General features: G+C 45.2%; 2 protein-coding genes across 2 annotated transcripts in view; both read left to right on the top strand.

Annotated features, from left to right (window-relative positions):
• The window catches only part of Sft2d2 (SFT2 domain containing 2), a 38,438-nt gene extending 27,493 nt beyond the window's left edge, over positions 1-10,945 (top strand). Inside the window, exon 9 of the transcript XR_008217953.1 lies at positions 10,853-10,945. The gene's annotated coding sequence lies outside the window, so the exon portion shown is untranslated. The remainder of the gene's footprint in view (positions 1-10,852) is intronic.
• On the top strand, positions 2,935-26,418 carry Tbx19 (T-box transcription factor 19). Its single transcript, XM_052737454.1, has 8 exons — positions 2,935-3,137; positions 10,853-11,117; positions 12,440-12,574; positions 16,086-16,147; positions 17,233-17,294; positions 20,586-20,774; positions 23,979-24,114; positions 25,076-26,418. The coding sequence occupies exons 1-8, from the start codon at positions 2,935-2,937 to the stop codon at positions 25,371-25,373; spliced, it is 1,350 nt and encodes a 449-aa protein (XP_052593414.1). The 3' UTR covers positions 25,374-26,418.
• Positions 26,419-26,771: the final 353 nt, after the last annotated feature.

The following is a 26,771-nucleotide window of genomic DNA, read 5'->3' as shown; positions in this document are numbered from 1 at the left end:
GGCCTTTGGAAACCTCAAAGCCCACCCTCAGTGATACACCTGAACTGTACCATGGGAAGCCTGGAGCAGGGAACCCAACTACACTTTTTCTGAACTTCAGACCCATAGAAACTATGAGATAACAAAGGATGTTGTTTTAGGCTCTACATTTGTCGCAGATTGTAAGGAAGCAATAATAATAATAATAATAATAATAATAATAATAATAGCAATAATGATAATACCTCACAAAAATCCATCTATCACTAACTCAACTTTAATTCTCTATCAAGATTAATATGCAGCTGGGTGGTGGTGGTGCATGCCTTTAATCCCAGCACTCAGGAGGCAGAGGCAGGCAGATCTCTGTGAGTTCGAGGCCAGCCTGGGCTACAGAGGGAGATCCAGGAAAGGCACAAAGCTACACAGAGAAACCCTGTCTCGAAAAACAAAACAAAACAAACAAACAAACAAACAAACAAAAAGATTAATATGCGTCTCAGTAAAGTCAAACGCATTAATCAATCAACTCCAGTTTTATCTCATTGTCTTTTATTGATTTATTTATTTTGAAAAAAAAATTCCTTTTGAGTAACTTTGAATTCTAGGAAAAGCACAGGCTTGAAGGACAGTCCCACCAAGATGAAGACAATTATCTATAAATGTGAGGCTACATATGACTTGTTTCACTTAGTGGACTCATTTGGTCCCATATGAGTTATATGTTATAAATTATGGGCTTTTATTCTTTTTATGGCATAAGAGTATCCCACTATACATATGTGCCACATTAAAAAACATCCATTTGTCAGTTAATCCAACATCTCTTTATGATAAAAGTCCTGGAGAATCTACAAATGCAGGGGACATATCTTAACATAATAAAATCAATATACAGCAAGCCCACAGCTAGCATTATGCTAAACAGGAAAACTCAAACATTTTCACTAAAATCAGGAACAAAATAAGGATGTCCATTCTCTCCATTCCTGCTCAATACAGTGCTTGAAGTCTGAGCTAGAGCAATCAGACAAATGAAGGAGATAAAGATAAATAGGAAAGGATGAAGTCCAAGTATTCTTATTTGCAGATGATATGATTCTATACATAAAAGATCATAAAGAGTCTATCAGAAAAACTACAGCTGATAAACACGGTTCAGCAAGCTAGTATAGAACAGAAACACCTATTTTCCAAACTAAAGTGTGGCTCTGCTTAACTCCTCGTCTCCCTCTGCACCCCTGTCTCAGGAAATGGACTGATTATTCATGTTCGACTCCTGGTTCCCTCATAGCCATAACTTTCTCTTCATCAGTGTTCTGCTACTGTGCCCAAGCCGTGATTGACATCTTTGGGATCCTCGTGTGGAGACTCTTCCTTCTCCCACCTTTCTCTGTCCCTTTCAGTGGCTGCTGCGATACCTTCTCAAGGCTTGCACAGCACACCGTCGAATCAGGATCCCCCCCATCTCGCCTTGCACACTTTTCTCCACCACTCCACCATTTTACATAATCTTCATATTCCTCCCATGGTTGATAATCAAACTACTTCATGTCATTTCTTTCTGTCTTTCAGATCGGTAGTTCTAGGAAGATGTCACTTCTCTTCTCCATCACTCCTGGGTAGCTCTTAGTGGGCACTTAATTCATGTTTGGCATCCTCCACATTCGGAAGTCTTCCCTAAATGTTCTGCTTTCATTTTCATTGTTCTGACATTCTCCTTTTCTTTTATAACAACAAGAAAAACCTGCTACAGGCTCTACTGGGGATTGGGCTATTTCAGCTGCCTTGCTTGGGTTGCTTCCTCCATGGCTTCCCCCTTCCCATCCACTAGCAACATGCTGTATCTTTAGTAAAAGGAAATGTTTCTACTAATTGCATCCTCTCAGGAAATAGGGGGATTCACCCTGGGAGGATAGCATTGGCCATGGCTGTCCAAAAGGGAACCAGATGCTTTTTGGAACAAGGGTTAGCATCCCTCTGCCTAATGATGTAAAAACTTCTCACTCGCAAGGGGCAGAGTTTTTCTTAGAATAATTGGGTACAAACTACTCTCCTCCTCCTATTCACTAGCACTGGAAAATAAGAGAAATTAGGGTCCTGGATTCTAGGGAGGAAGGTCAAAGTTCAAAGCTCTCCTGCTTGGTGAGGATGCAAAGGACCTTTGAGGTGAGTAGGGTGTGACTGGGGGTGGGAGCAGCCAGGAGGCAGGCGACCAGAGGAGCCCCCTAGTGGAAAGAGGTCCTTGGTTCTTTTCTTCCCTCCCGATTTCAGTTCCTTGAACATGGCACACAGAGAAGCTTCCTTTATTCTCAGGTCTTGTATGTTGGCACAGGGCCCTTGACCTTCAGCACAGAGTGCTCTTCTCTCCAGGGCTTCCACATCTGTCCAAGTCGCTAGCTCAGGGCCGAGGGAGTTCAAAGGATTGCTCTATCAGGACAGTTCACTCAGGCAGCAAGTTTGTTGATCCCCACAGCACCTCCTTTTCTATAGGTGCCATATGCCACAATTCATACACAGACATGATTTGCCTGATTGTTGCAGTCTGGGCCTGGAATAATTTTAATTAACGGGAAAATGGTCCTCAATACACCGATTAGACCTCTTCAGGTACAACAAGATAAAAGCCTGATAATTTGGATGGAGTACTCTTCTTAAACGTCTACTGTAGGCACGGCAGCCAATGGGAAAGCCAGGCTGACTCCCACCTGACCCAGTGAGTAATTAAGAGAGGGCCTTTTCTTCTCCACCTCTCCCTGACTCTACCCTGCTCCCCAACTGAAGCTTAACAGGTTGGCGGCATAATTTGGAGACTTTCAGGGGTGTCATAGTAGAAGCTTAAGCAAGAGCCAAGACATCTTCTCCTCCCAGCCACTGACCAGCTGGGGTCGAAAAGCCAGCAAGTGAGGGGAGGAAGGATCTGGGGACGGCTCTCAGCAAAGTTTGCGAGGGCCTATGGCCATGAGTGAACTGGGCACACAGAAGGCTGGTGAAGGCACGGTGTCCCGCCTGCTCAATGTGGTGGAAAGTGAGCTTCAGGCAGGGAGGGAGAAGGGAGATCCTACGGAGAAGCAACTTCAGATCATCCTGGAGGATGCCCCACTCTGGCAGAGATTCAAGGAAGTTACTAATGAAATGATCGTGACCAAGAATGGCAGGTGAGTTTGTCTGCATCCTGCTTGTGCTGGCTTTGGGTTGGCGAGGAAGGTAAGACACCTTTAGGAAGGGTGACGCTGCCGCTCCTCATTCAGAGGCACTAGGCTCTGACCGAACACCTTAAAGAAAGATGGTCTCAGCTGGCTGTCACTCAGCCAACTTAATTAATTTCTCTGAGATCCTCGGAGCAGTGGAAGATGGAGCCACCTGTCTTAGACACACGTGAAATGGGGAATTGCTTTGCAGGGGGCCATGCCCCATGCACGGGGGAAGTGGACTCAACTGTCAGAAACTGCTATTCATTTTTGACTGACTGTGTACCCTGGAGCAGACATGAGCACAGCCCTGTTCAGACAACATGAAAGTCGATTTTATTTGGAGACCGGACAGTTTCCTCTTAAGCCCAGCAAAGGTGTTAGACAATTTTGATTAGATGAAGATTGGGATTGAAAGGGCAGATTTAGCTCACCAATCTAACCGAAGCTTCAATCAGTGGCTCACAGGACCAGGGGCTAAAGCAGCTTTCCTGTGGAGAGGGACTGCCGACCCACCTGCTGAGGAAGCAGTTTGGAACCAGGAATTCAGAAGACACAGGCCTGGGCAGAGAGGAATGTGTAAAATGCTTCCTTGAGGGTGGGTGTTCAGTCATGATTGTGTGTGTGTGTGACTGTGTGAAAGCTGGCATGTTCACAGTGAATGAAGCCTTAATACTCTGTCTCAGGGAAGAGAAGTTTTCTCCTTTTATTCCCCCTGCAAAGAGTGGGGATTATAGGTACGGCTCTCTGCTGGTATTTCTCAGATTCTGTGAAGCTGAGTCTGTTAAGGGGCTTTTGAGGCAATATTGAAAGCTTGCACTTAGCAGAGGAGATGCAAATGTTTTGAAAGAGACTCACTGCTCAGTCACGCTGACTCCCGATATGGTGCTCACAAATTGTTTGGTACCCATGGGCACAAAAGCACGCAACACCGAAGGACATTTGTGGTAATGTTGGTTGAGCCAGGACTCTTATTCTGACACCTCGAGAGAAATTTGGCTTATAGAGAAAAGTTGAAGCCAGCTGAACTTCAGGCTGGCTTTTGTCCTTGAGTAAGGTGCTTCCGTTCCCGATGTCTTAGCTTTCTGATTTCAAATAAGACACGGTATGTAAAATGAGCTATTCCTTGTACAGCTGGAAGAAGTATGAACCTGAGGGCCGTGGCATGACAGTGACCTGCTCTGTGAGTCAAAGTTAGACTGTAAATAAGTCATTTTATAAACTGCAGTTACAGCAGTAGCAGAGCTATCAACCTGTGTCATAAAGACACTTTTTCCCTTCTAAACAGACCCCCACAGATATCCCATAAATTTTATTGTTTTGAATATTTGAAAATTTAATTTCACTTGTTTCTTTTCTTGATAGAAAATATTTTTAAGTTCAAAGAATTGCTCTAAATTCTTAAGTGGATTTACAGAGAAACCCTGTCTCAAACAAACAAACAAACAAACAACCAAACAAAAAATTCTTAAGTGGATTTAGTCTCTTTCAAAGATGAGTGATGATGCAATTGTAAAATTAATCGTGTCTAGTTGTGGAACATTCGGCTTGTGCTTTATTATTCTTTATTTGACCATCAAAGTGACCCTCTGTTACAATACAAATAAGTACAACCAATACATTAAAATATGGTTCAAGTATTTTAGTAAAGGCAATAGAAGTCTCTGAGACATCATTAAATTCAATTTGATAGTAAATTATAGCAGAACGTACCTTTGCCATTTGAAAAGAGTGTTTTTTACCTTTTTAAAAACCCCAGTAAAATTTCTTTCAGTATTTAAAGTTTAAAATGATTTATATTTAAAGTCATTCCTAGTAATTATGTGAAAATTATTCTTTGTGGAAACAGTGCACTTGTAGCCAGAGTAGCTCTTAGTTATGAATGAAACCTTTTTCTTAAATTACCTTGAGTCTGCTGAGCCTTTAGGGCCACGATTTCCCCAGAGTTTGGACAGCATGCTCTACCTTATAGATGAGGTGAGAGGAAGAACCTGTAAGAAACTGTTGTGTGAATATCGATCGAGCTTGCTCAGGACCTGCTCGCACTCCCCTTGGGTTTTTAGATTCAGATTTTGGTGGACTTTATTGTTCTTCCCACAGACCACAGCTTTCTGGTTTCATCGTTTCCTTACGCCCTTCTTCTTTCCCTTCACCCCACCATCTCTTCCCCCATGTCTCCTTTTTACACATTCCTCTCTGTCCAGGCCTGTGTCTTCTCCAATTCCTGGTTTCAAACTCCTTCCTCAGCAGGTGGGTCGGCGACCCTTCTCCACAGGAAAGCTGCTTTAGCCCCTGGTCCTGTGAGCCACTGCCGCAGTTTTCCAGATGCTTAGCCTTGAGCAGGCGAGCTCCCACGGTTGTGTTTTCCCTTCTTTCTGCTTTTCTCCCCATTACTAATTCAACAGCAGCAACAGCCACACTTTCAGCCGTTTGTTTTTTTGTAAGCTTTCAGATGTAGTAGTAACTACAGCACTGTTAGCTGTGCTCACGTTCACCTCCACCCTTTAAGCTTATATGTTAGGTTGGGGAAAAAAATTCAATTCCGGCTATACAGGCACCTAAATCAAATCTCCCCCCTCCTCCTCCCCATCCTCCTTTTCCTCCTCTTCTTTTTTATTCTTTCTTTCCTCTCTTCATTCCTCCTTTCTTATCTTTCCCCTTCCTTCCTTCCTTCCTTCCTTCCTTCCTTCCTTCCTTCCTTCCTTCCTTCCTTCCTTCCTTCTTTCCTTCCTTCTGTCTTTCCTTTCTTCCTTATTTCTTTCCAGTACTGGAGACTGCCTAGGCAAGTGATATAATATTGAACTGTATCCCCAGCCCTCTTTGGATGGATCTCACCAAGTTGCCCATGCTGGCCCTGAACTTACTTGGAACCCCAGGCTGGCCTTGAGTTCTTATCTCTCATGCCTCAGCCTCCTGAGTAGCCGAGACAGTAGCCTGTGAGCTCAGACCCAATGCAGGTGTTTCCTTTACCTATAAACACCTTCATCTGAGAGGCAAGTGCTGTATTTCATGTATATTTCATGCAGTTTAATAATTCTGAGTTAGTTAAATTTACCTTGCACAGATTTTAAGAAATTGGAAGCATGTTCTGACATATCCGGTACTTACGGACGATCATAAATAGGAGTTGGGAATGCAGGGTTGGAATCTGTTGATAAGTGAGGGTGCTGGTGATGCTCAGCTCCTGCTAGCAGTTTCTAGTGAGGGCAGCATGGAAGTGAGAAAAGGGAAGGTCATACCTCAGGCAGGTTCATCTCCATGTCTGGGTAGCCCGTGGATTATTTTCTCTACACTTTATATAACCACAAGAGAAGAAGATTATAGGCATCGACGTAATTTGCTTCTAACCAGATTATGTTACTGCTAACGTTACTACTCTTTTCCCTCTGACTTGTACATGATTGACAACTGCAGCCGAGCTCATGCCTGCTTACTTTCATGTACTGACATTCACGTGCCGTGTGTTTCATAATTATACAACACATATGCACACACACACACACACACACACACACACACACACACACACACACACGCCTCTCAACCCCGACAGCTCTAGTGAGCCCCCTGATGACTGTTCCTGTTTGGTGAGGAGAGTGAAGAAGGTGTTTTTGAGCAAGACCTCCTGAGTGGTGTCTTGGACAGCCTCCGTTTTTCCTCTCCTTGCAAAGTCGGTCTCATCACTTCCCCTTTCCTTCTTTCTGTAGCCCTCTCTCCTGCCAGCCTCTTCCAGCAGGGCTATCTCCCAAGATTGCTGTTGGTGAGATAAAAACTGGACAGCTAGCTTCCCAGCAAAAGCACAGCCAAGTGTGTGGGTGGACTCAATACCCATGAGCCATCAAGCATGGTGCCTGGGGACCAGTTCTTCACATTGTCTTATTTTCTCTTCTTCCTGTCCATCACTCTCTCTTTCTCTTTGAGGGGACTTTCTTTCAAGGATGAATTAAGTGCTGATAATCTGTGAGTCAGAGGCTGAGTCGTATGTTTCTAAACTCCTTAAGACTCTCAACCTCTCTGTGCTTAGTCATGCTTTGGGGGAAAATGGAAGAAAAAAAATCACTTGGAGCCGGGCGGCGGTGGCACACACCTACAATCCCAGCACTCGGGAGGCAGAGCCAGGCTGTAAGTTCGAGGCCAGCCTGGGCTACAGAGTGAGATTCAGGACAGGCACCAAAACTACACAGAGAAACCCTGTCTCGAAAAACAAAACAAAACAAAAAACAAATCACTTTGAATAGAAGTGGATTTCATCCCTGAAAGCAAACCCTTGCCATGAGTGATGACCGCAGGACACAGATGATGTGTCGAGATCACTGTGGGTCCAGACAATGAAGGGGAAGGGGGAGATGAGGTGGAAGGAGAGGAACTTGGCTAAGAGGGAGGTCTAGTCTGGTTCTAAGACCTTCGGCAAGCTGACGGATTTATTCACTCATTGTGATAATAGAAATTAAATTCACATGGCATTGTTTAGTTCACTCAGGTGGTGATCTCAAAATCAAGAATAATTTTAAAGTTCTTGGCAAAAGGATCACCAAAGGGTATAAAACAGTTAATCATTCTATCATTTTTCATAGAAGACCTCTTTCCAAGCTTCTTTGTTTAACTGGCAGCATTATTGTGTGTTTCATATAACGTATTACCCATACATTTAAGGCACTCAGTTCAATGGGTTTAGAGTATTCACAGAATTGTGACTCCTTCTCCACAATTGACTTTTAGTACATTCCATTGACTTTTAGTACCAAAGAATCCTGTGTCCCTTAGGCATCAGTGACCCCCTAGTTTTCTCTTTGCCTCTATAGATTTACATACTCTGGTCATTTCATACTGTGGAACCACACAACATGTGATTCTTTGTGAAGATTTTTCACTTACTCCTGTGTTTTCAAGGTTCACATATACTATAGCATGCAGCAGTACTGCAGACCTTTTGTGACCAAATAGCACCCCATCATATGGATATAACACATTCTGCATCTATTCGTTATTCAATGGATCTGTCTGTTTTTGTAATAATGCTGCCATGACATATGTGTAATCACGTGTTTTCATTCTTCCTGCATACATTCCGAGGAGTGGAATTGCAAGATTAAATAGTAATGCCAACAGACCATTTTCCAAAGTGACTGCACCATTTTATATCCTTCACAGCCATGTGAGAGGGGCTCCAGTCTCTCCACACTCACCAACGTTTTCTGTGGTCTTGCTTTTCTGCTGTAGCTGCCCTTGAAGGTGTGAAGTGGCATCTTACTTGGATGCTTTTAGAATACCTAGTGAGGCTGAGGAGCTACTTGTGCAGTCACGTTTCTTTACAATATCAAGTATATCTGAATTTGGAAAGAAAGAAGAAATTTCATGACGGGTTTTTTCTTTGTGATTGAGACCTCATACGACAGAGTTGAGAGACTGAGGGGGGTGGTGCTTAAACCTATTGGGACACCCTATGGGGTCTTTCCTTCTCTTTGTCCCAGCAGATATGGCTTTCTCTTTTGGTCTCTAGGCAGATATGCTTATTGGAACCTTGGGGCCTCTGTACTAAACCAGGGGTGTGTAACGCCTCCTTGTGGTGAAGGAAGACTTAAATGAGGTGTAACATATGCTAACCCCTGGGTGCATAGGGCAACTATTATCATCGGAAGTTGACCTTGCATTAAATTATCTTGCTAATGGTAAGTGAGAAAACTCCCAGGGTTTGATGTTATACTGTCATCTGGAGCAGGTGCGTCATTCTGTGCTCAGTGTCGGGGAACAGAGATGCTTTGCAGATTTTGCTCTTATTTAAAATATAACATGCTATAGATGCTACATAGCCTCATGGTACTTTTAAACTTTAGCTCACAAAACAGCAATTTATTTGTCATGCTTGTGCTTTTTTTTTTTAAATTTTATTTTTACAAGACAGGGTCTTACTATGTTGTCTTGGCTGGCCTGGAACTTACTATGTAGACCCGGCTGGTTTTGAATTCATAGAGACCCCACCTGCCTCTGCCTCGCAAGTTTAACTATTCCCTTCACTTGGCTCCTGTCGCTATTAGTGAGTGACCATACTCCGCTCTTGTGAGTTATTTTTTTTAATAATGTAAAATGAAGAAGAAGAAGAAGAAGAAGAAGAAGAAGAAGAAGAAGAAGAAGAAGAAGAAGAAGAAGAAGAAGGAGAAGAAAAAAAACCAAACAAACCCCAAATGTATCACTTTAGGGAAAGCTTGGGACTAGAAGACAGAGACCAGTTGCAACCATACCTCCTGTGAACAAGCTGTCTTCCCAGCCGTTAAAACGACTTTATGGATCTCTATGTCATCTCTCTGATGCCCACGTTTATGTTCCTTTGCAAATGACATTTGTGTGTTCAGCAACTCCTCTTGTCTACACTGGGCCAATACTATTAAAATAATTGAAAACGTTAAATACACTGAGACAAGGAAGAGTTCAACCTGATGTCAAGAGGAAACAACGGAGAAGACCCGTTCTATTGCTTCCATTAAGAAAAAAAGCAACAGAAAGCAGAGCGGGGAATGCTGCCTCACTGGCCTTCCTGGTGACCTGAAAGAGGAGTCATCTTGAGGAGGGGAGTGATGTGGGGCATGCGATTCTCAGCCAAGAATATGGGTTGGGAACACATTATCTGAGGCATTTTCTCCCCTAGACATTTTATTTCTGATGCACACACTTCGTCCCATTTATTGAAACTCACATCACAGCAGGGCAGCTTTATAATGTCGTAGGGACTCAGTGAGTTGCTTCCCATGAAGCAATACCTGGTGAATGTGCTAGGTGTTGGCACTGTGCCCCCAGACTCATGACCTCCAGCTGGCCAGTCCTGCTGCTGTTCTAGAATCTTACCTAGGGTCACTTTGTACATTGAAAGCACAGGCAGTATCAACTCTGCCCCTGGCTGCCAGGAACCACCTTCTTTGGCTTTTCTTTCTGGAAACAGGAAGTCTAGAAAGAACTGGGGGGACGGAGTGATGGTGACTATGTGGTTTCTCTTTGTGGGTAATGAAAAGGCTATAGCATCAGAAGTCAGATGTTTAGATAGATGCGAATATCGGCATTGTTCTAGAGGGTTAAAGAAGGACCAGTGCATTCATATCTACGTATCAAGAAGTATTTGCCTTGAACAGAGATCCCCACAAAATAATCAGAGACAGGTGGGGTTTAGGGTGTGTGTGCACAGTCTCACACTCCTCCCTGTGTTCATGGTGTGCATGGATGTGGGAAGGCTCTGAGAAGTCCTGCAGAAAAGGAACCCTAACTTTTCCGTCACAATCCCCTTTCCTGCTGGCTTTACTATGCAGCTGTGTACACCTTTATTCACAGTCAGGGTTCCATCTGAGTCTGGGGATGGTAGGTCTATAGCATGAGGATGTTAGGGAGAAAGCTGTCTGAGAAGGCGGCATTTGAGGACACACTTGTCTGTATGCCCTTCTGTCTGAAATGACTAGACCCGATGCTCTGCAGATTTTAACACACAGGACAGTGTTTTATAGTCAAACCCCAATGTCAAATGCATTGATAAAAAGAGGCTCTGGTGGAATTAGGGCTGTGGTCTTAGCTGCTGTCTATGTAGCTTCCTTTCCAGATCATTCCATGGAGGGTCTCCTCAGGGGTGGGAGGCCTCTGGGGCAAGGAGGGGGAAGGGATCCTCTAATATCCCTTTTGTGGCTGTTTCTGGCTTCTTTCAGACGGATGTTCCCTGTCCTGAAGATTAGTGTTACAGGACTGGACCCCAATGCCATGTACTCCCTCCTGCTGGACTTTGTCCCGACCGACAGTCACCGCTGGAAGTATGTCAATGGGGAATGGGTGCCCGCAGGCAAGCCCGAGGTCTCTAGCCACAGCTGTGTCTACATTCACCCGGACTCCCCCAACTTCGGGGCGCACTGGATGAAAGCTCCCATCTCCTTCAGCAAAGTGAAGCTGACCAACAAGCTCAATGGAGGTGGGCAGGTACGCGCGGCCGCCCCGCACACCCATCAAGAAATATCAAGGGTGCATTTAGGCAATTAGAGGGGTCCTCACCAGCCTCTTTGCCCACAGAAGCCGGTTATTTCCTGGAGTCCAAATGTAAACAGGAATAAACAGCTCTTAATTGGTGCTTCAGTTTTTAATGGACTTCCTGATGGTAAGAGAATGAGAGAGTGTACCAGTTTACTTAATCATCAGGCTCTTTCCCGTTTTGTCTTGCGTGGGGCGCTTTTTACTCAGCCCAGGGAGGGAGATGTTTGTAGGTACCAGGGTTTTCTTTTCCTCTCTCCCTTTTTTTTTTGGTGTAAGTGGCATGTTGGCAATAGACAAATACCTTAATAAAAAGCTGCTCCTAAATGAAATAATTACTACTTCTGCTTGGGCATTATGATAATTATCAATAGAATATTGAATCAGCTTTGGTTTTTTTTTTTTTTTTTTTTTTTAGAATAAAATAATTCAAACAAACCTTAAATAAGGAAGGTTCTATTTAAAATCTCCAATTAGGGTAAACATGATGTGGAGCCTCTTTTCCTCATTTCTGTGGTAGGTTGCAAATCCAGCTCCCTGGGTAAGCTGTTAGTTACTTTATAAAATGCAGACTATTTGGAGGCCCTGGAGATGGGACTTGGGGGGAAAGGCCTGCTCCTCTACCCGGCCCTCAGGTTTTGCTTTGTTTGTGCTGAGCCTGTGGCTGCTCCTTTCTCTCTTTGCTAAGTGGCAGGGAACATAGGAGTCCACAGTTTAGGAGGTAGAAGTAATGCAATCCCAGGCTTTGTGGTAGCCAGAATACTCTTTATTAAAATGCAGATCTGAAGGTTGCTTGTTCCTGCCCTACTATATCTCACAGCACAAGGCTTTTGATAGCCTTTTATTCAAATCATAAGAGTAAATTTTATATAGTCCTCTGACACTAGATTTCCTTACCCTATAGGCACTGTTAACATTTTGTGTTACTGGGGACTCTTCATATATGAACAGATATGTATTTAAACAGATTGAAATGTATATTGTCGTGCTGAACACAGAGGAAGCAAGAAAATGGAAGCCTGAACTTGGGTAGACTAGAGAAAACTTAACTTTGGCTGTCCACTTCTGGCCCAGTCTGAGGGTCAGTGTGATGTTTGCTGGGAGTGTCTGCAAAACACCTCCTCACTCATTTTCACACAGGACTTCATGTGTATGTTCCTAGTTGGGGTGGGTGCTGAGCTTGGGGGAAGCCCAAGGTGTTGGCTAGCTGATCAACTATGATATGCCAGGCTTAGTTTAGCTCTTTGAAACTTTTCCCCCCTCCCATTCAACAGATAATGCTGAATTCTCTGCATAAATATGAGCCCCAGGTTCACATAGTGCGTGTTGGAGGCGCCCATCGAATGGTCATGAACTGCTCCTTCCCTGAAACCCAGTTCATTGCTGTGACTGCCTATCAGAATGAGGAGGTAAGGGAGTGTGTGTCTGTGTACATATCTGTGTGTGTGTGTTTGTGTGTGTGTGTGTGTGTGTGTGTGTGTGTGTGTGTGTGTGTGTGACTGTTACATGGAAGTGCACAGCAGAATTGGTGAGGAGTCTTTTTATTGCCAATGAGCAAAACTGAACAGAATTTAAGTTTTAAGGATTCAGACACTCTCAACAGTGATAAAGCTAGACAGTGAGGCATGTGTAGAGGCTCTCATGCCTGTCTGTTTGCTAAAGGCCCATGTGTTAGTCAGCTTTCTGACACTATTACAGGTACAGGGGACAGACAATACAGAGAAAGTTTTCCTTTGTCTTACCATTCTGGAGGCTTCAGTACAGTCCAAGTGACCCTTTTACTTTTTTTTTTTTTTTTTTGGTTTTTCGAGACAGGGTTTCTCTGTAGTTGTGTGCCTTTCCTGGAACTCACTTTGTAGACCAGGCTGGCCTCGAACTCACAGAGATCCTCCTGCCTCTGCCTCCTGAGTGCTGGGATTAAAGGCGTGCGCCACCACCACCCGGCTGACCCTTTTACTTTTGTAGAGTGGAAAAAGAAACCTTCCCCAAATTCCCTTCAAGGGCATGTCTCAGTGATCTGAAGACCTCCTAAATATTCCACCAGCTCCCAGGGAGCACCGAGCCTTCACACGTGGGCCGTCGGGACACACTCAGAACAACGACAGCCTACCACAGCAGCCTCCCGGTGCCGACCAGACAGTTACCTCCAGTTAGAAAACCGCTGAGTTGTGTTAGAAATCCGAGTCTTTGTTTCGGGCCCCTCAGCGTGCTTGGCTGGTAGCAAGCTGATGTGTCTGAGAGGAGTGTGGGCTGGTAGGGTGGTGGGCAACTTCTCCTTTCTGCTCTGGAAGCAGGCTTGTGGGGTTGACATGTGTATTCTCTTATGGTTTTTATGATGCCCTCTGTTCTGCTTGTCAGTTTTTTCTCTCTGAGCACAATCATGTTTTTTTTTTTTTTCCCTACTTAGTAACTTGAACATCGAGTCTTTAGAATTCCAAGCCTGGCCTCTCCGTGAACTGCTTTGAGTCCATCTCGTTCTCCAGGGGCTGACAGCCCTGCTAATCATCAAAAACAACTGGGAAACATTGGGTTCTTTTTGATTAAACTTAAACATGAAAGATAATATAGGTTTATTTAAAAAAATATAATGGATGGTAGCAAAGTATACAAGGTAAACATGAAAAGGAAAAAATGCATTTTCTTTTGCTTTTGGAGGCACACTGTCTATGAAAGCTATAACGACCGGCTTCAAAGTGTATTCCACCCACATTTGCTACAATATATATGAGGATTTCTTCATAGAGATTTCTTCACATAAATTGGTTCATCTTGTAAATGTTAGCTCCACGTTTCTTTCCTTCCTTCCTTAAACTGCTATAAAATATAGTGGATCTCTTTCTATGAAATTACATTCAGGCATGTCTCTTTTTCTTATAATCGTTTTGGTATTTGATTATACAGGTCTATGACATTTCATGTGAGCAGCCTCCTGCCCCCAGCAGAACTTAAGTTGTTTTATTTTCTATTATAAATTATGCTGCAGGGAATGTGCTGGGTAATCCATCCTAGATCGCTTAGTAGGGAACACCTAGAGACAGGATTGTTCTGCACAAGGACTGACTGTATGTGGAAGGTTTTGATCAATGGGCCAAGTCCATCCCCTGAAAAGGGCATCTCATTGACAGCCCCCACACAGAAGCAACCCCTTTCATCCTTGGCAATCTTTTCATTAACAAAAACGATAACTTCTGCTTTAACGTGCATTTCTTTATGTGGAGGCTTTCACAGAGTCAGGCACCAGGACTGGCATCTCCAGGCATGGTTTCTAGACTCTGCAGTGTTCTGTCTCCTATGAAGGGCCCTGGTGACATCGGGTTGGAAACTGGCATCTTGGTTCTGTCGGTGGAATGATGTTGCAGACCTAGCTTAAGGGCAAGTGTGCAGAGTGTAGCCGCTGTTCTGTAAAGTAACCCAGAAGCCTGCCAGTCAGCCAGGGGGAGCAGACTCTTCTACAAGCCTCCCACTGGTGCTGTCTTTCAAGATGACACCCGCAGTCTCTCAGCTAGCCTTTTTCCCCCTCCACTTCTCTCTGAGAGGAGTCTGGCTTGAAGAGAGACCATGTGTCTTTTGTGTCTCAGAGACGTGTCCTGGCTCTTCTGCCCAGGCAGAGATCCTTGCCTATCTGTATGCTGCTCGCTCTTAGCCACTGGCCCTTGTCATTCAGTTACTGACTTGGGAGATGCCACAGGTGCTAGACAGTTCTCTCTGGACCAACTGCCTGGCAGTGGCTACCTTTCCACCAAACTCCCCAGCCTGACTTAGCCGTTCCTTAAATTTGAACATATCCCTTGGAGATCAAGCTATGTAAAATTTAAGCCCGGGCCCTCCTACTGCTCACAAGGTTTCCCTGGGAGTTGAGCAGGTGTAGGGCTGGCTGAGAGAGTCCCAAAATCTCCTTCGCACCCAGTGCTCACTTTACTTTCCATCCAAGGGTTAAGCCAGGAGAAATACCAAGGCGTGTGTCCTGACCTGCACCCTCCTACCTTTTCTAGAAAGAGCTGTACTTTTATTTTACTGTTCTTCTCCACATAGAGAGTCACAGGCTCTTGCAGACACCACTATTTTGTTTGCTTTCTTCAAAAGTATTTGCTGGATACCAATACATGCTGACTGTTATCACAGGTGCCGGAAACACTGTAATGAACAAAACAGATACGCACATCATTCTCAAGGCACTTATATACCGGTTGGTGGGAGATAAAGACAGACAGACATTCTCTCTCTGCTTCCAGCTCTGTCTCAAGCTCTGCCTCTATCTCTGCCTGTCTTTGTGTATGTCCGTGTCTCTGTATCATGATGACAGACGGAGCTAAGGAGAGAGAGAACACATGATCAGAGCTGTGAAGTTTCACATTTTCACTTTTCTTTATAACTGACTAATATTTCCTTTTCATTGTAAAAGCTACATATTAACACATATATGTCACAGGATCTGTCCTGTTCACTTACTGAGTGGATTTTATGATGTAGAGGGACAGTGGATGGGAATGGATGATGTGTTTTCACATTAACGTGGCCTGAGGGTAAGTGGTTCCATGAGAGCAAGGGACTTGATGCTGAACTGTATACTGTAATTGATGTGTGGATCACACCTGCGCTACACTCCCCACTGTGTGACAGGGGAGGAAACTGCTTGTGGCAGGGGCTCGGTGACTCTTGGATCCAAATGAAAAATGAGTGAAAAGGAGGACTGGTGGGTCGGCCCTGCCAGGCTTTACTGATCCCTGGCGCTGGACCACTCTGCTCACTTGGCACACCGTTTGCTATTTCTGTCCCACAATGCAACAGTCAGTGGTGAACAGTGAGACATGGGAAGCAGGGAGAACAGGAAAGAGGGAACTCAGGCTTTATGGACATTCGCAGGGGGGAGATAAGGGCTCTGGCTGCTTCACTAACCCTTCTTGTCTTTGCAAATGCAAGATAACAGCTCTCAAAATCAAGTACAACCCGTTCGCCAAGGCCTTCTTGGATGCCAAGGAAAGGTGAGTAGAAGGGTTTCAGTGAGATCTTGAGAAGTGAATTCTGCATGCGTGGGGCTTCTTGAGCAGAGCTTGTGTGTGAATTGCCTTCGCCAGAAATATGCTGCAACGCTCAGGTCAGCGCTGAAGAAACTCAACAAAATTCAAACCAAACCACAATGGTTTGTTCCTATAGCAACTGTGAGTATTTTATCAGCCTTGTTTTCCTGTGGATTCGTGGATGTAACATAACCACATAAAGATGTGATTTAGATTTTAAATAATTTTCTTGGCTCGTACCCAACCTTTGAAGACTAGGTATGGTGTTCTATTTTAATTTTTGAGACATGATCTTAGGCAGACTAAGTTGGCCTTGAACTTGCTGGGTATCTGAAGATGATCTTAAAATTCTGATCTTCCTGCCTCCATTTTGCAAGTGCTTGGGGAGACAAGCATGTACCACCATGCTTCATGTATGTGGTGCTGGGCATTGAAGCCAGAACTTTGCGCATGCGAGACAAGCATTCTCCCAGGTCAGCTGTGATCTCCAACACAGGAGTATGGTTCTAATAATTCCCCCTTTCCCTTCAGATAGGATCTCCTTATGCCCCCGAAGTCTCCATCTTGCTGCCTCTGCCTCTGGAATAGTGGGGTTACAGGCGTATACCACTATCTGGCTTTCAATTTTTTAAAAAAGTTATCTTTAGTGCAAGAAAAGTGAAAAACCGTGGGAAGCTTCTATTTCTCAATGGTGAGGAGAAGAGTTAGAGACTTGCTGGGGCATGATCTAGTCTATCACACACATGGAATTGTCCCAAAACCCTGTGCAGATCTTAGCTGCTGGTGTTACTGTCTGCATATTGTCAGGCATGTAAAAGAATCACAAAATCAATCAGATCAAAATAGAAAGTAATGGTTGTAAGAATGACAGGAAAGGAAAAGTAAAATCGTCATGGTTACGTTGGACTCAGTGCCTCCAGAAAAGTGAACCTGGGGAGGGTAGCAACTTTGACTGTTCTTATTCCAAGATGTTTATCGCCCTCTGCAGAGAGTTTTATGTGCTTTATGCTGGACTGTAACAGACTCTGTACTTTTCATTACTCTTTCAGAAACCACCTAAAGGACATTCCAGAGGCTGTCTCTGAGAGCCAGCATGTGACCTATTCACCCTGTGAGTGGAGTGGCCAGTGTGTGGGAGGCATGTGGGTTTCACAGGGCACCATTTTCCTTCAAGGTCATTTGACTGTCAAGACTGTGTAAGGCCTAGTCCAAATCAAGAGCCCATAAATCATTTCTCCAACCCGAGGCAGGTTTATGCCTTTTCCAGAGTTCCTAGAGAGAAGCCAGGTTCCTAGGCTGACGAGGCCCAAGCAAACCTCAGGTAGGAGCCATGAATGGAAGTAATCCCTTTCACATGCTCTAGCTCATATAAGAGCTCCGTAACAGGCATCAGACTCTCCACTCTTGCTTCTTCATCCTGGATTTTTCATTTTCTTAATGTTTGCTGATGTTGGAGTGAGTCTTCATTGCAGGGCCTCAGCAGGCTGTGGCCTCGCGTGTTAGGATGTGGAGGGCGGGGAGAGCTGGAGTTGATCACATCTGGAGATTCTCAGGTAGTGTTGGAAGACATTCCTGGTGGTACCACTTTCTCCATGGCCCAGCACAGCAGAGGCCTCACGGTGGAGGCAGACTTCTGAAGCTGCTGTGGTAACCCTCGGGCAGTGACGTGGGAGTAAAGTTGACCTTCTGACACACTCTTTTTTTTCTTTTTTCTTTTTTAAATTGAAAATAGATTCTTCTATTATACAATACATCTGAGCACATTTTCCTCTCCCTCCACTCCTCTCAGCTCCTCCCCACCTCCCCTCTATTCAAGATCCACTCCCTCTCCATTTCCTTTCAGAAAGGAGCAGGCCTCCAAGAGACAACAGCCAAGCACAACAAAACGAGATACAATAAGACAAGGCAAAAGCCCTCATATGGGGGCTGGATAAGGCAACCCAACAGGAAGAAAAGAGTCCCAAGAGCAGGCAAAAGAGTCAGAGACACACTTGCTCCCACTGTTAGGGGGTCTCACAAAACCCCAAGCTAACAGCTGTAACGTATATGCAGAAGAGCTGGTGCAGACCGGTGCAGGCCCCATGCTTGCTGCTTCAGGCTCTGTGAGCCATGTGAGCCCTGCTTAGTTGATTTGGTGGGCCATGTTCTGGCTGACACGCTCTTTAGTTCAGGTGCTAGTGGATTGCTGAGAAGGATTCTTGCTGCCATGTGAAAGCTTTGGAATTCTTCACCCCTTCCTGTCCCCAAACTGCAAGTCATCTTCTATGCAGATGTACCAGTAGAGTCTCACAGGGAAGCCGTTAGGAAAGCTCCCTCCCCTTTTTTTTCAAGACAAGGTTTCTCTGTGTAGTTTTGGAGCCTGTCCTGGATCTCACTCTGTAGATCAGGTTGGCCTTGAACTCACAGAAATCCACTTGGCTCTGCCTCCCAAGTGCTGGGATTAAAGGTGTGCAGCACCACCACCCAGTTAGGGAAGCCTTTTAAAGGAACTTTAGCCAAATGCTTTCTTGTTTAGGTTAGGGTGGACCCATACCTTCTCAGTATCCATGAGCTGTAACATTCTCAGCAAATATCCTGAGGTGTAGACATCATAGGGCAAACTAACTGGCCTTGGGGTGGGGGGATGGGGAGCTCTGCCTTGTTCTTGTCAAGAATTCACCCTGATTTTTGGTTTCTGCTTAGTAAACACCTGAATCCCAATTCTATTAATCAATGTAGAGACGTTTTAAAATTTTCTCTAAAGTGTCTATAATTTTAATCTAAGAAATAGACTGATAAATGTAAGTGTATTATAAATCATAAACATGCCAGAATATGAAAGCCATACAGAAAACCTGAGACTCAAGGAAAGGGCTACATGGTTGAAGCTTAAATAGTATGTTGGGTTACATTAAGAACCTCAAGGCTTCTGCAGGTAGGGGTGGGGAGATGATGGTACTTTCTGTGGAAGAGTGAAGGGAGTGTAGTCAGAAGTTTTCCTGTGTCCTGTGCACTCAGCAGCCGCTCAGACCCAAGTAAATACACAGAGGCTTATATTAATTAAAACTGCTCAGCCATTAGCTCAGGCCTACCACTGACTAGCTCTTATACTGAAATTCAGCCCATTTCTGTTAATCTATATGTCACCATGTGTTCTGTGGCTTTACCTGTGTGTCATTACATGCTGCTCCCTGGATGGCGGGCTGGCGTCTCCTCACTCAGCCTTCCTCTTCCCAGAATTCTCCTTGTCTGCTTATCCCACCTATACTTCCTGCCTGGCTACTGGCCAATCAGCGTTTTATTAAAGCAGTGTACAAAAGCATTATCCCACAGGAGAGCAAGCAGTTCCATCCTGGAGGTCAGGCTGCACAGGTCTGTGATGTTCTGTGAAAGACTTTTGGGCAGGTCCAGATCAGGCTGGGAAGGGGGATTCTCGGGGAAAGCCTGCTCACTGCTGCTGATGTTTTTACACATCTGGATCTCCCCACAAGGACAGCTTTTTAGGGCTGTTCCTGTGTGGAAGGTCCCTGAAGAGCCATTTCAGAACACGCTAAAGACATACATTTTGGGGTGGGCTATTTTGATCTCTCTTAGGTGGAGCTAATAAAGAAGTCAAAGGGATTGGGGATGATACTGCATACTTTGTTTACTTATATGTAAACATTTTATCAGGAAGAGTGGGCTGTCATACCCAGCTCCATTTTCTTTTTCTTTTTTTTTAATTTTATTTTATTTATATTTTATGTATATGAGTGCTCTGCATGTATACCTGCATGCCAGAAGAGGGCATCAGATCCTATTATAGATGGTTGTGAGCTACCATGTGGTTGCTGGGAATTGAACTCAGGACCTCTGGAAGAGCAACCAGTGCTCTTAACCGCTGAGCCACCTTTCCAGTCCAACCCAGCTCCATTTTCACATTGCTGTGATCTGGGTGATGATCCTCAGCCACTGTACTTAAGGAGCAGCTGTGGTCCTGTCTAGCGTCCATTTGTCCTTTCAGCTGAGATGGCTTCTTGTTTCAGGGCTCACATTGCTAAGTCTCAGTTTTGCCTAGAAACCCACTTAAAGTAGGGCATTCTGGTCAGAATCTTCACCAACCATCTCCATGAAATGTTTTGTGGGTTTCCAAAAATTCAGTGAAAGGTTTGTTGTGCAGAATTAGCTCCTTCCCATTTTCTGTGCTCTCAGAATTCTGTTTGTAGGCTCCTGCTGGAAGGCATCATTTTCTCACTGGGTAGAGGAGAGAGGGACCTTTACTTTTCCTGTGTAACCACATTCAACAGCCCTTGTATCTGCAGTCAGTGAGTTACACACACATCTAATGTTTCCCAGACTAACGTTTACTTTAATTAAGCCAGAGTGACTTTTGCTGTCTGATTTTGGTGTAGAAGTCTCTGCACTTTCTTCTTGTCTATTCTAGTGGGAGGCTGGATCTTTTCTAATCCGGATGGCATGTGCACAGCAGGAAACACCAATTACCAGTATGCTACGCCGTTGCCTCTGCCTGCTCCCCACACCCACCATGGCTGTGAGCACTACCCTGGCCTCCGAGGACATCGGCAGGCTCCCTACCCTTCTGCGTACGTGCATAGAAACCATTCTCCCTCAGGTGCGTAGTTCTGCTAATTAAACCCTTGGGCATATACCGTGGGGGTACACAGCTGCTAAAAAGAAGTACCTGAAGATGGAATCCCTTTCATCTATAGTATATACACACACACATATATAATGTATGTATATATATTATTTTGTATACTAATATTTGATAGCATTTTGTCTCCTCGCCTTTTGTGTGTGTGGAATAGCTGTACCACTGGGCTATAGCTCCAGCTCGTCCATGGTCTCTAATGGGTAGGAAAGGTCTTGACTCAGGGTCCTGATATACTGGTAGTTTTGGGATGATGTCTGATGCTAAGTCAAGTTGTGGGGTCTGAGACACTCATCTCATTGTCCTTCAGGGCTCACTGTGTCCATGGCTTGGTCCAGGGAGTCTGGTCCAGTGCAAGAGAATTGCCAGGAAACCCCTGGAGAGCTACCGTCCGGTCTGTTCAAGCCTCTGATTGAGTTGGGGTCATGCAGACTCAACTTCTATACTTTTCCAGCCTAATTTTAAAATTGGTGTTGTCAGTTTTCCTTGTTGACTGTTGTCTTGTCTGTCTTGGCCTTGTGCATGCTCAGACCTTCTCTGCATATTAGATTTGTTTAAAAAAAAAAGAAAGGGGATAAAAGCAAAGGTTAATTTTTAATTTTGATTAGTCATGTACCGAGAACCAATTATATGCCGGGTTCTGCTTCAGGCACATGAACAAAGTGGTCAGATACTTTACCACTATGGGGCTCCCTGTCCTAACATGAGTGACCAACCCTAACCACAACAGATGAGTGAAGTCCATGACATGAGATGCCGCTGTCCTTCCTCAGTGACACCTGAGCTTTTCATTTGCAGAAGGCTTCCTGGTCATCAGTGGTCTGTCCCTGTGCTCTTCAGGTGGCTGTCCCTGGAGCCTCAATACTGCTGCCAGCTGTGGAGAACATGTGGCTTAATGGCACTGGGAACTAGCAGGGCCTCACTTTGTTTTTCTGGGTTTTTTTTGTTTTTTTTTTTTTTTTCTGCGCTCAGCACACAGATCTCTCTTCCAAGCCCTCTTTTAGGAAGGCGATTCAGACCCAGCCTTTTCCCTGGAGGAGCTATAAAAATACATCAAGAATTAATCATAATACAGGGGAATGAGTGGCCTAATGTGGGTCTCACAGCTGCAGCATCACCTGGGAACTCGTTAGCTCTCTAGCGTCTCCGGCTCCACTCTGGGGCCAGAGCGTGCATTTTAACAAGATCCCCAGGTGCTCGTAAGCACAGTAAAGTTTGAGAGGCAATCTATAAAACACACAGACCAACGTACTGTGGGAATGAAGAAAAAGCAAGTAGGTCTGCCTGGTGGGCAGAAAAGGATACCCAGAGGGGGCGGAAGTGGGAGTGGACAGGCAGAGATGCAGGGTGCTTCGGGGGAGCAAGTGCTGTGTGCAGACACAGAAGGGTAAAAGAGCCTGGGCTACCTGGGGGACAGATCTGGACAGAACGTGGAGGAGGGGTACCATTGGTAGATGTAAGAACCAGGACTGAAGAGGTTGCAAGTGCCAGCCAAGAAAAGCAGCAGCAACCCCCAGGCCTGATTTCATTTTACACTGCCAGGACAGATGTCCGAGGTAGGGTGATTTGTAAAGAAAAGGAATTTGTTCCCTCACAGGGAAGCTGGCTAGTCCAAGACCAAGGCAATAGCCTTTCTTGCTGTGTTATAGCATAGAGGAGAGCGGGAAGGGGGCTACATTCATCTTTTTTATGAAGAATTCACTTCCACAGTAATGGTGTTACTCTAGTCATGAGAATTCTCACAGGTCCCATTTACTACCACTGTTACACTGGAAATTAAGTTCCTAATGCATGAACTTTGGGAGATGCATTTGAGCCCTAGCACCAAGGTTGGTAATAAGAATCTCCTCCCTTTTCCCCACCCCCCTCTCTCATTCCTTCTTCATGTGTTTCCCTTTCATATACACTATTCATTCAAATGAAGATTCAAAAAAGTAGACAGCATTCTTTCCTTTCTTATAAAAATATATACATTTAAAGTATACAGTAATATGTTGATGTACACATATACACAGGCATACACATATACAGTGAAATCATTACTATGCTTAGGGAAAACAACATTCATTTAAAATATGAAACAGAATCTCCCTAGGCAGTGATGGTGCATGCCTTTAATCCTAGCACTCTGGAGGCAGAGGCAGTCAGATCTCTGAGTTCAAGGCCAGCCTGGTCTACAGAGTGAGTTCCAGGACAGCCAGGTCTACACAGAGAAACCCTGTCTTAAAAAAAAAAAAAGAAAATGAAAAAGAAAAAGAAAAAAAGAATAAGAAAGAAATTCTCTTAGTAAAATTTTAGGACATAGTACATTATTATTATTATTATTATTATTATTATTATTATTGGTTATTTTGAGACAGTGTTTCACATAGCCTAGGATGGCCTTGAAGTGTGTAGCCAAGGCTTCTGATCCTCCTGTCTCCACCATTAAGTGCTGGGATTACAAGGGTGTACCCTCGTGTCTGGTTTATACAGTACTGGGGATCAAATCTTGGACTTTATTCACATTAGGTAAGCAGTTGAGCTACACCCCAGCCCACCATACACTATTAATTCTAGTCCACGTGCTGTGTGCTCCATCTCTGCACTGACTCATCTCTTGTACCTGCATGCCTCCTGCACTTCCCCATCCCTGGTAGCCTCCTTCCCATCCTCTGTATCTACGGATCCAACGAGTCTGTAGTCTACACACAAGTGAAGCTGAGCACTGCTTTGTTCCTGTGGAGAGACACTTCTCTTGAGAAGTTCAAATCTCTGGGATCTCCAAGGAGAAGGAAGGCCAGACCTCAGAAATCTCTAGCTTTGGCATCCCTTGGACATTGTTTGAAGGATGCTCTTGTGGTCCATTCTTGAAGGGTGGTAAACACGATGAAAGGAGTCAGGCAGACTGCATCACACAGGGCAAAGTGGCCTCCCTCCCCCAGCCTTGTCTATAAAGTGATGATGGTGAGGCATTTGAGAAGGTTATAAATTGAGTATCACCTGGTCTGTAATTGACACTCAATAAACACAAACGTCTTCCTATTCTGTCTGTTTCCCTCAGACGTTACCAACACAGTATTTGTACCTGTAACATAGCCTGCAGTTGTATTTTGCCGTGAGATGATATCACTGGTCACCATGTTTACATGTTCTGTCAAGTGATCTGTTGTTATTTCCCCAAAGTGAACTTGATAGAAAGCTCAAGCAATAATCTACAAGTTTTCTCGGGACCTGACAGCTGGACGTCCTTATCCTCTACACCTCACGCCAGCATCCTGTCCGTACCCCACACCAATGGGCCAATCAATCCAGGGTCCAGGTAAGACCAACACCAGGAACTCACTCACAGTGGGACTTGGAGGCTTCCTGTATCTCTGAGGACTCATATGCATTGCTTCCAGGATGCATCAGTTTAAGCTATTGTTCTGACCTTAAGCCAGTAGGAAATGAAGGTGGCAACTGGGTGACTCTTTTGCATTTGGGGAAAGGGTGGTGAGAAAGTCCTTATTCAGCAATACGCTCTTCATTTTATGGCTACAGCATTTTACGGGTTGAGATGGTAAGTAGATTGGTCCATCTCTCCAGGCTTTGTACCAGGGAGCAGAGTTGAGAAGTGAGGCCCTGCGATGCAAGGATGATAGAAAACACTACTTTAATCCCAGCGCTCGGGAGGCAGAGGCAGGCAGATCTCTGTGAGTTTGAGGCCAGCCCGGGCTACAGAGTGAGTTTCAGGATAGGCTCCAAAGCTACACTGAGAAACCCTGCCTCGAAAAAAAAAAAAAAAAAGTGGGATTCAGAGATGTGAAGGAATTTGACCAAGGTCACAGAGCTAGAAGGTGGTAGAGGAGTCACCCTAGGGCTTCTGGAGGCACTGTCCTGCTGGTCGTATCTATCACATTGCCTGCCTTGGTCAGGGGGAGGCCATACCACAGCTCATACACTATAAGAACCTTCCTTTCACTGCTTTTATTATCGTAGGCAGCTGCAAGGGAGTCCCAGACAGATGAAATGCTGTTTGAGATTAAGTTGTTACTAGCAGGGGCAGCATCAGAATCCAGCCCTATTTTTTTTTTTAATTTATTCTATCTCACTGGGTCTTTTGGATTTTCTGCAGAAATAGAGACTAGAGAGACAGTCCCTGTCAGAAGCCCGCTTCCTATCACTGCCCCTCTTGGCCCTGCCTCTTACTGTCAAAGGGGTTCTGGAAATGTACCTGTGCTTGTTAGTGGCATCTCTTTGCTGAAGGACCATCACCGGTTCCTGTCTCTCTGCCTCTGCAGTCCCTATCCATGCCTGTGGACCATCAGCAATGGAGGTGGGGGTCCTGCCGCAGCAAGCGCAGAGGTGCATGCCGGTGCGCCAGGAACATTCCTCCTTGGGAACCCTGCCGTCACCTCCCCTTCCTCCGTGCTACCCACCCAAGCAACCACGTCCACCGCCGGTGTGGAGGCCCTCGGTGAACCTTCCCTCACCAGCATTGCTGTATCCACCTGGACAGCGGTGGCCTCCCATCCCTTCCCAGGCTGGGGTGGCCCAGGGGGAGGTGGACGCCATTCCCCCTCTTCCTTGGATAGTTAGGCAGGCTCCTAGGAGTCTCTGTCAGCAGAGAACTGTCTGTGTGTGGGTCCATAGCAATCGCACCTGCTGATTCCAGCGAGTTGGGCGGCTTCACCCAGAAGGCTGGAGGGCTGCATGGTGATGCCAGAGACCTTCTAGAAAGTGACTTAGTTTGGCTGGTGCAGATTTTACTTTTACTTGTGTGCCCACCATTTCCCGTGGCTCTCCTGCTTTCCCCAAGCTTACCCCCACCATGCTTAGGTTGTGAGGTCGGCTTTGTCCGTGTGCCCTGCCCCCTGCTTCCTTTTCTCTGGAGCTGCTGCAGGGTTGTGAGGAAAGCTCAAACATTGACCGCGTGAGGCTGCTGCTTCTCGGCTTTGTTTGTGCAGCCTCGAAAAGCATGTGTGGCCGTCAGATCTGAGCTGGCTTCTGCTTCGAGACCTTGAGATGGGAGTCTATAAGGTTAACGACAGTAAGCTAATGTTAAAGTCCATTCCGGGTTGTTCGTAGGAGTGTGTTTGGAATTGAGGAAATGAGGTTGACTCCCTCACTGGCTCATAAGAAGTGGCTCCCCATTTCCTACAGAACGAGACTTCTGAACGAGACTTCAGGTGATGTCATAGTCTAAGGCCAGCCTCTACCACTGGGCCTTCCTCTGCATCTCCAGCTCTGTGCGTTAACCTTTTAGCACCAGTCAAGCAGATGCTTTCCTCTTCTGAACACTGCTGCACATGCCCTTCTCCGTGTCTCTGCCTGTGCCTGAAGTATCTCTCCAGTCCTGCCTGTGTGAATTGTACCTACTGGCCAGGACAGCTTGAAAAACCACTTCGGTGTTCATCGCCTTGGGTGATGTTCATCTTTCTCTATGCCCTGCTTCCTGCCCCCCCCCCCCATCCTTACCTCAGGCACAGAGCTCCCCTCGCTCTGCCTTGTGTTTCTGTGTATCTGTCTCCCTTGTCGACTCTAAACCTCTTGAGGGTGGGACCCAGCCTTCCTGTCATTGTGCCCATAGCCTTGACTGTGCCTTGACTACCATAGGTGCCCAATAAACATTTGCTGAGTTGAACGGGTGTGAAGTGTGTGTTTGCCAAAAGGACTATATGGAGTTGACGGAGAGGGAGAACTCTGACCCTAGCTTGTGACACAGCAGCAAGGCAGTGTTGAAGCCAGAGACACATTGGTTAGACAGTCTCCCTCATCTGAGGCACAACCAACTTTGTGACTGAAATGACACATGGGAATGAGCAAGCCTATTAGGGAATCCCCTGGAACCATTTGTAGGGATACAGGTTCCTGGGTATGTCCCATATCTGTGGGTAGAGAATCTTTGGGCTGAAATTTAGCATCTGCACTTCAAAAATCCTTGGAAGTGATTGAAAAGCCAGGTAGGAAGCTACTTATTTCAAACAGAGAAAGAGA

Source organism: Peromyscus californicus, unplaced genomic scaffold (assembly GCF_007827085.1).
Source record: "Peromyscus californicus insignis strain IS unplaced genomic scaffold, ASM782708v3 Scaffold_14__1_contigs__length_90479793_seg_2, whole genome shotgun sequence".
NCBI classification, from domain to species: domain Eukaryota; kingdom Metazoa; phylum Chordata; class Mammalia; order Rodentia; family Cricetidae; genus Peromyscus; species Peromyscus californicus.
This window is presented reverse-complemented; position numbering and strand designations above follow the sequence as displayed.

Excerpts from the sequence above, each read along its gene's own strand:
- Tbx19 (XM_052737454.1), top strand. The coding sequence starts at position 2,935 with ATGGCCATGAGTGAACTGGGCACACAGAAGGCTGGTGAAGGCACGGTG. Across the intron at positions 16,148-17,232 it reads TTCTTGGATGCCAAGGAAAG|AAACCACCTAAAGGACATTC; the intron begins GTGAGTAGAAGG and ends TTACTCTTTCAG. Across the intron at positions 17,295-20,585 it reads GCATGTGACCTATTCACCCT|TGGGAGGCTGGATCTTTTCT; the intron begins GTGAGTGGAGTG and ends TGTCTATTCTAG.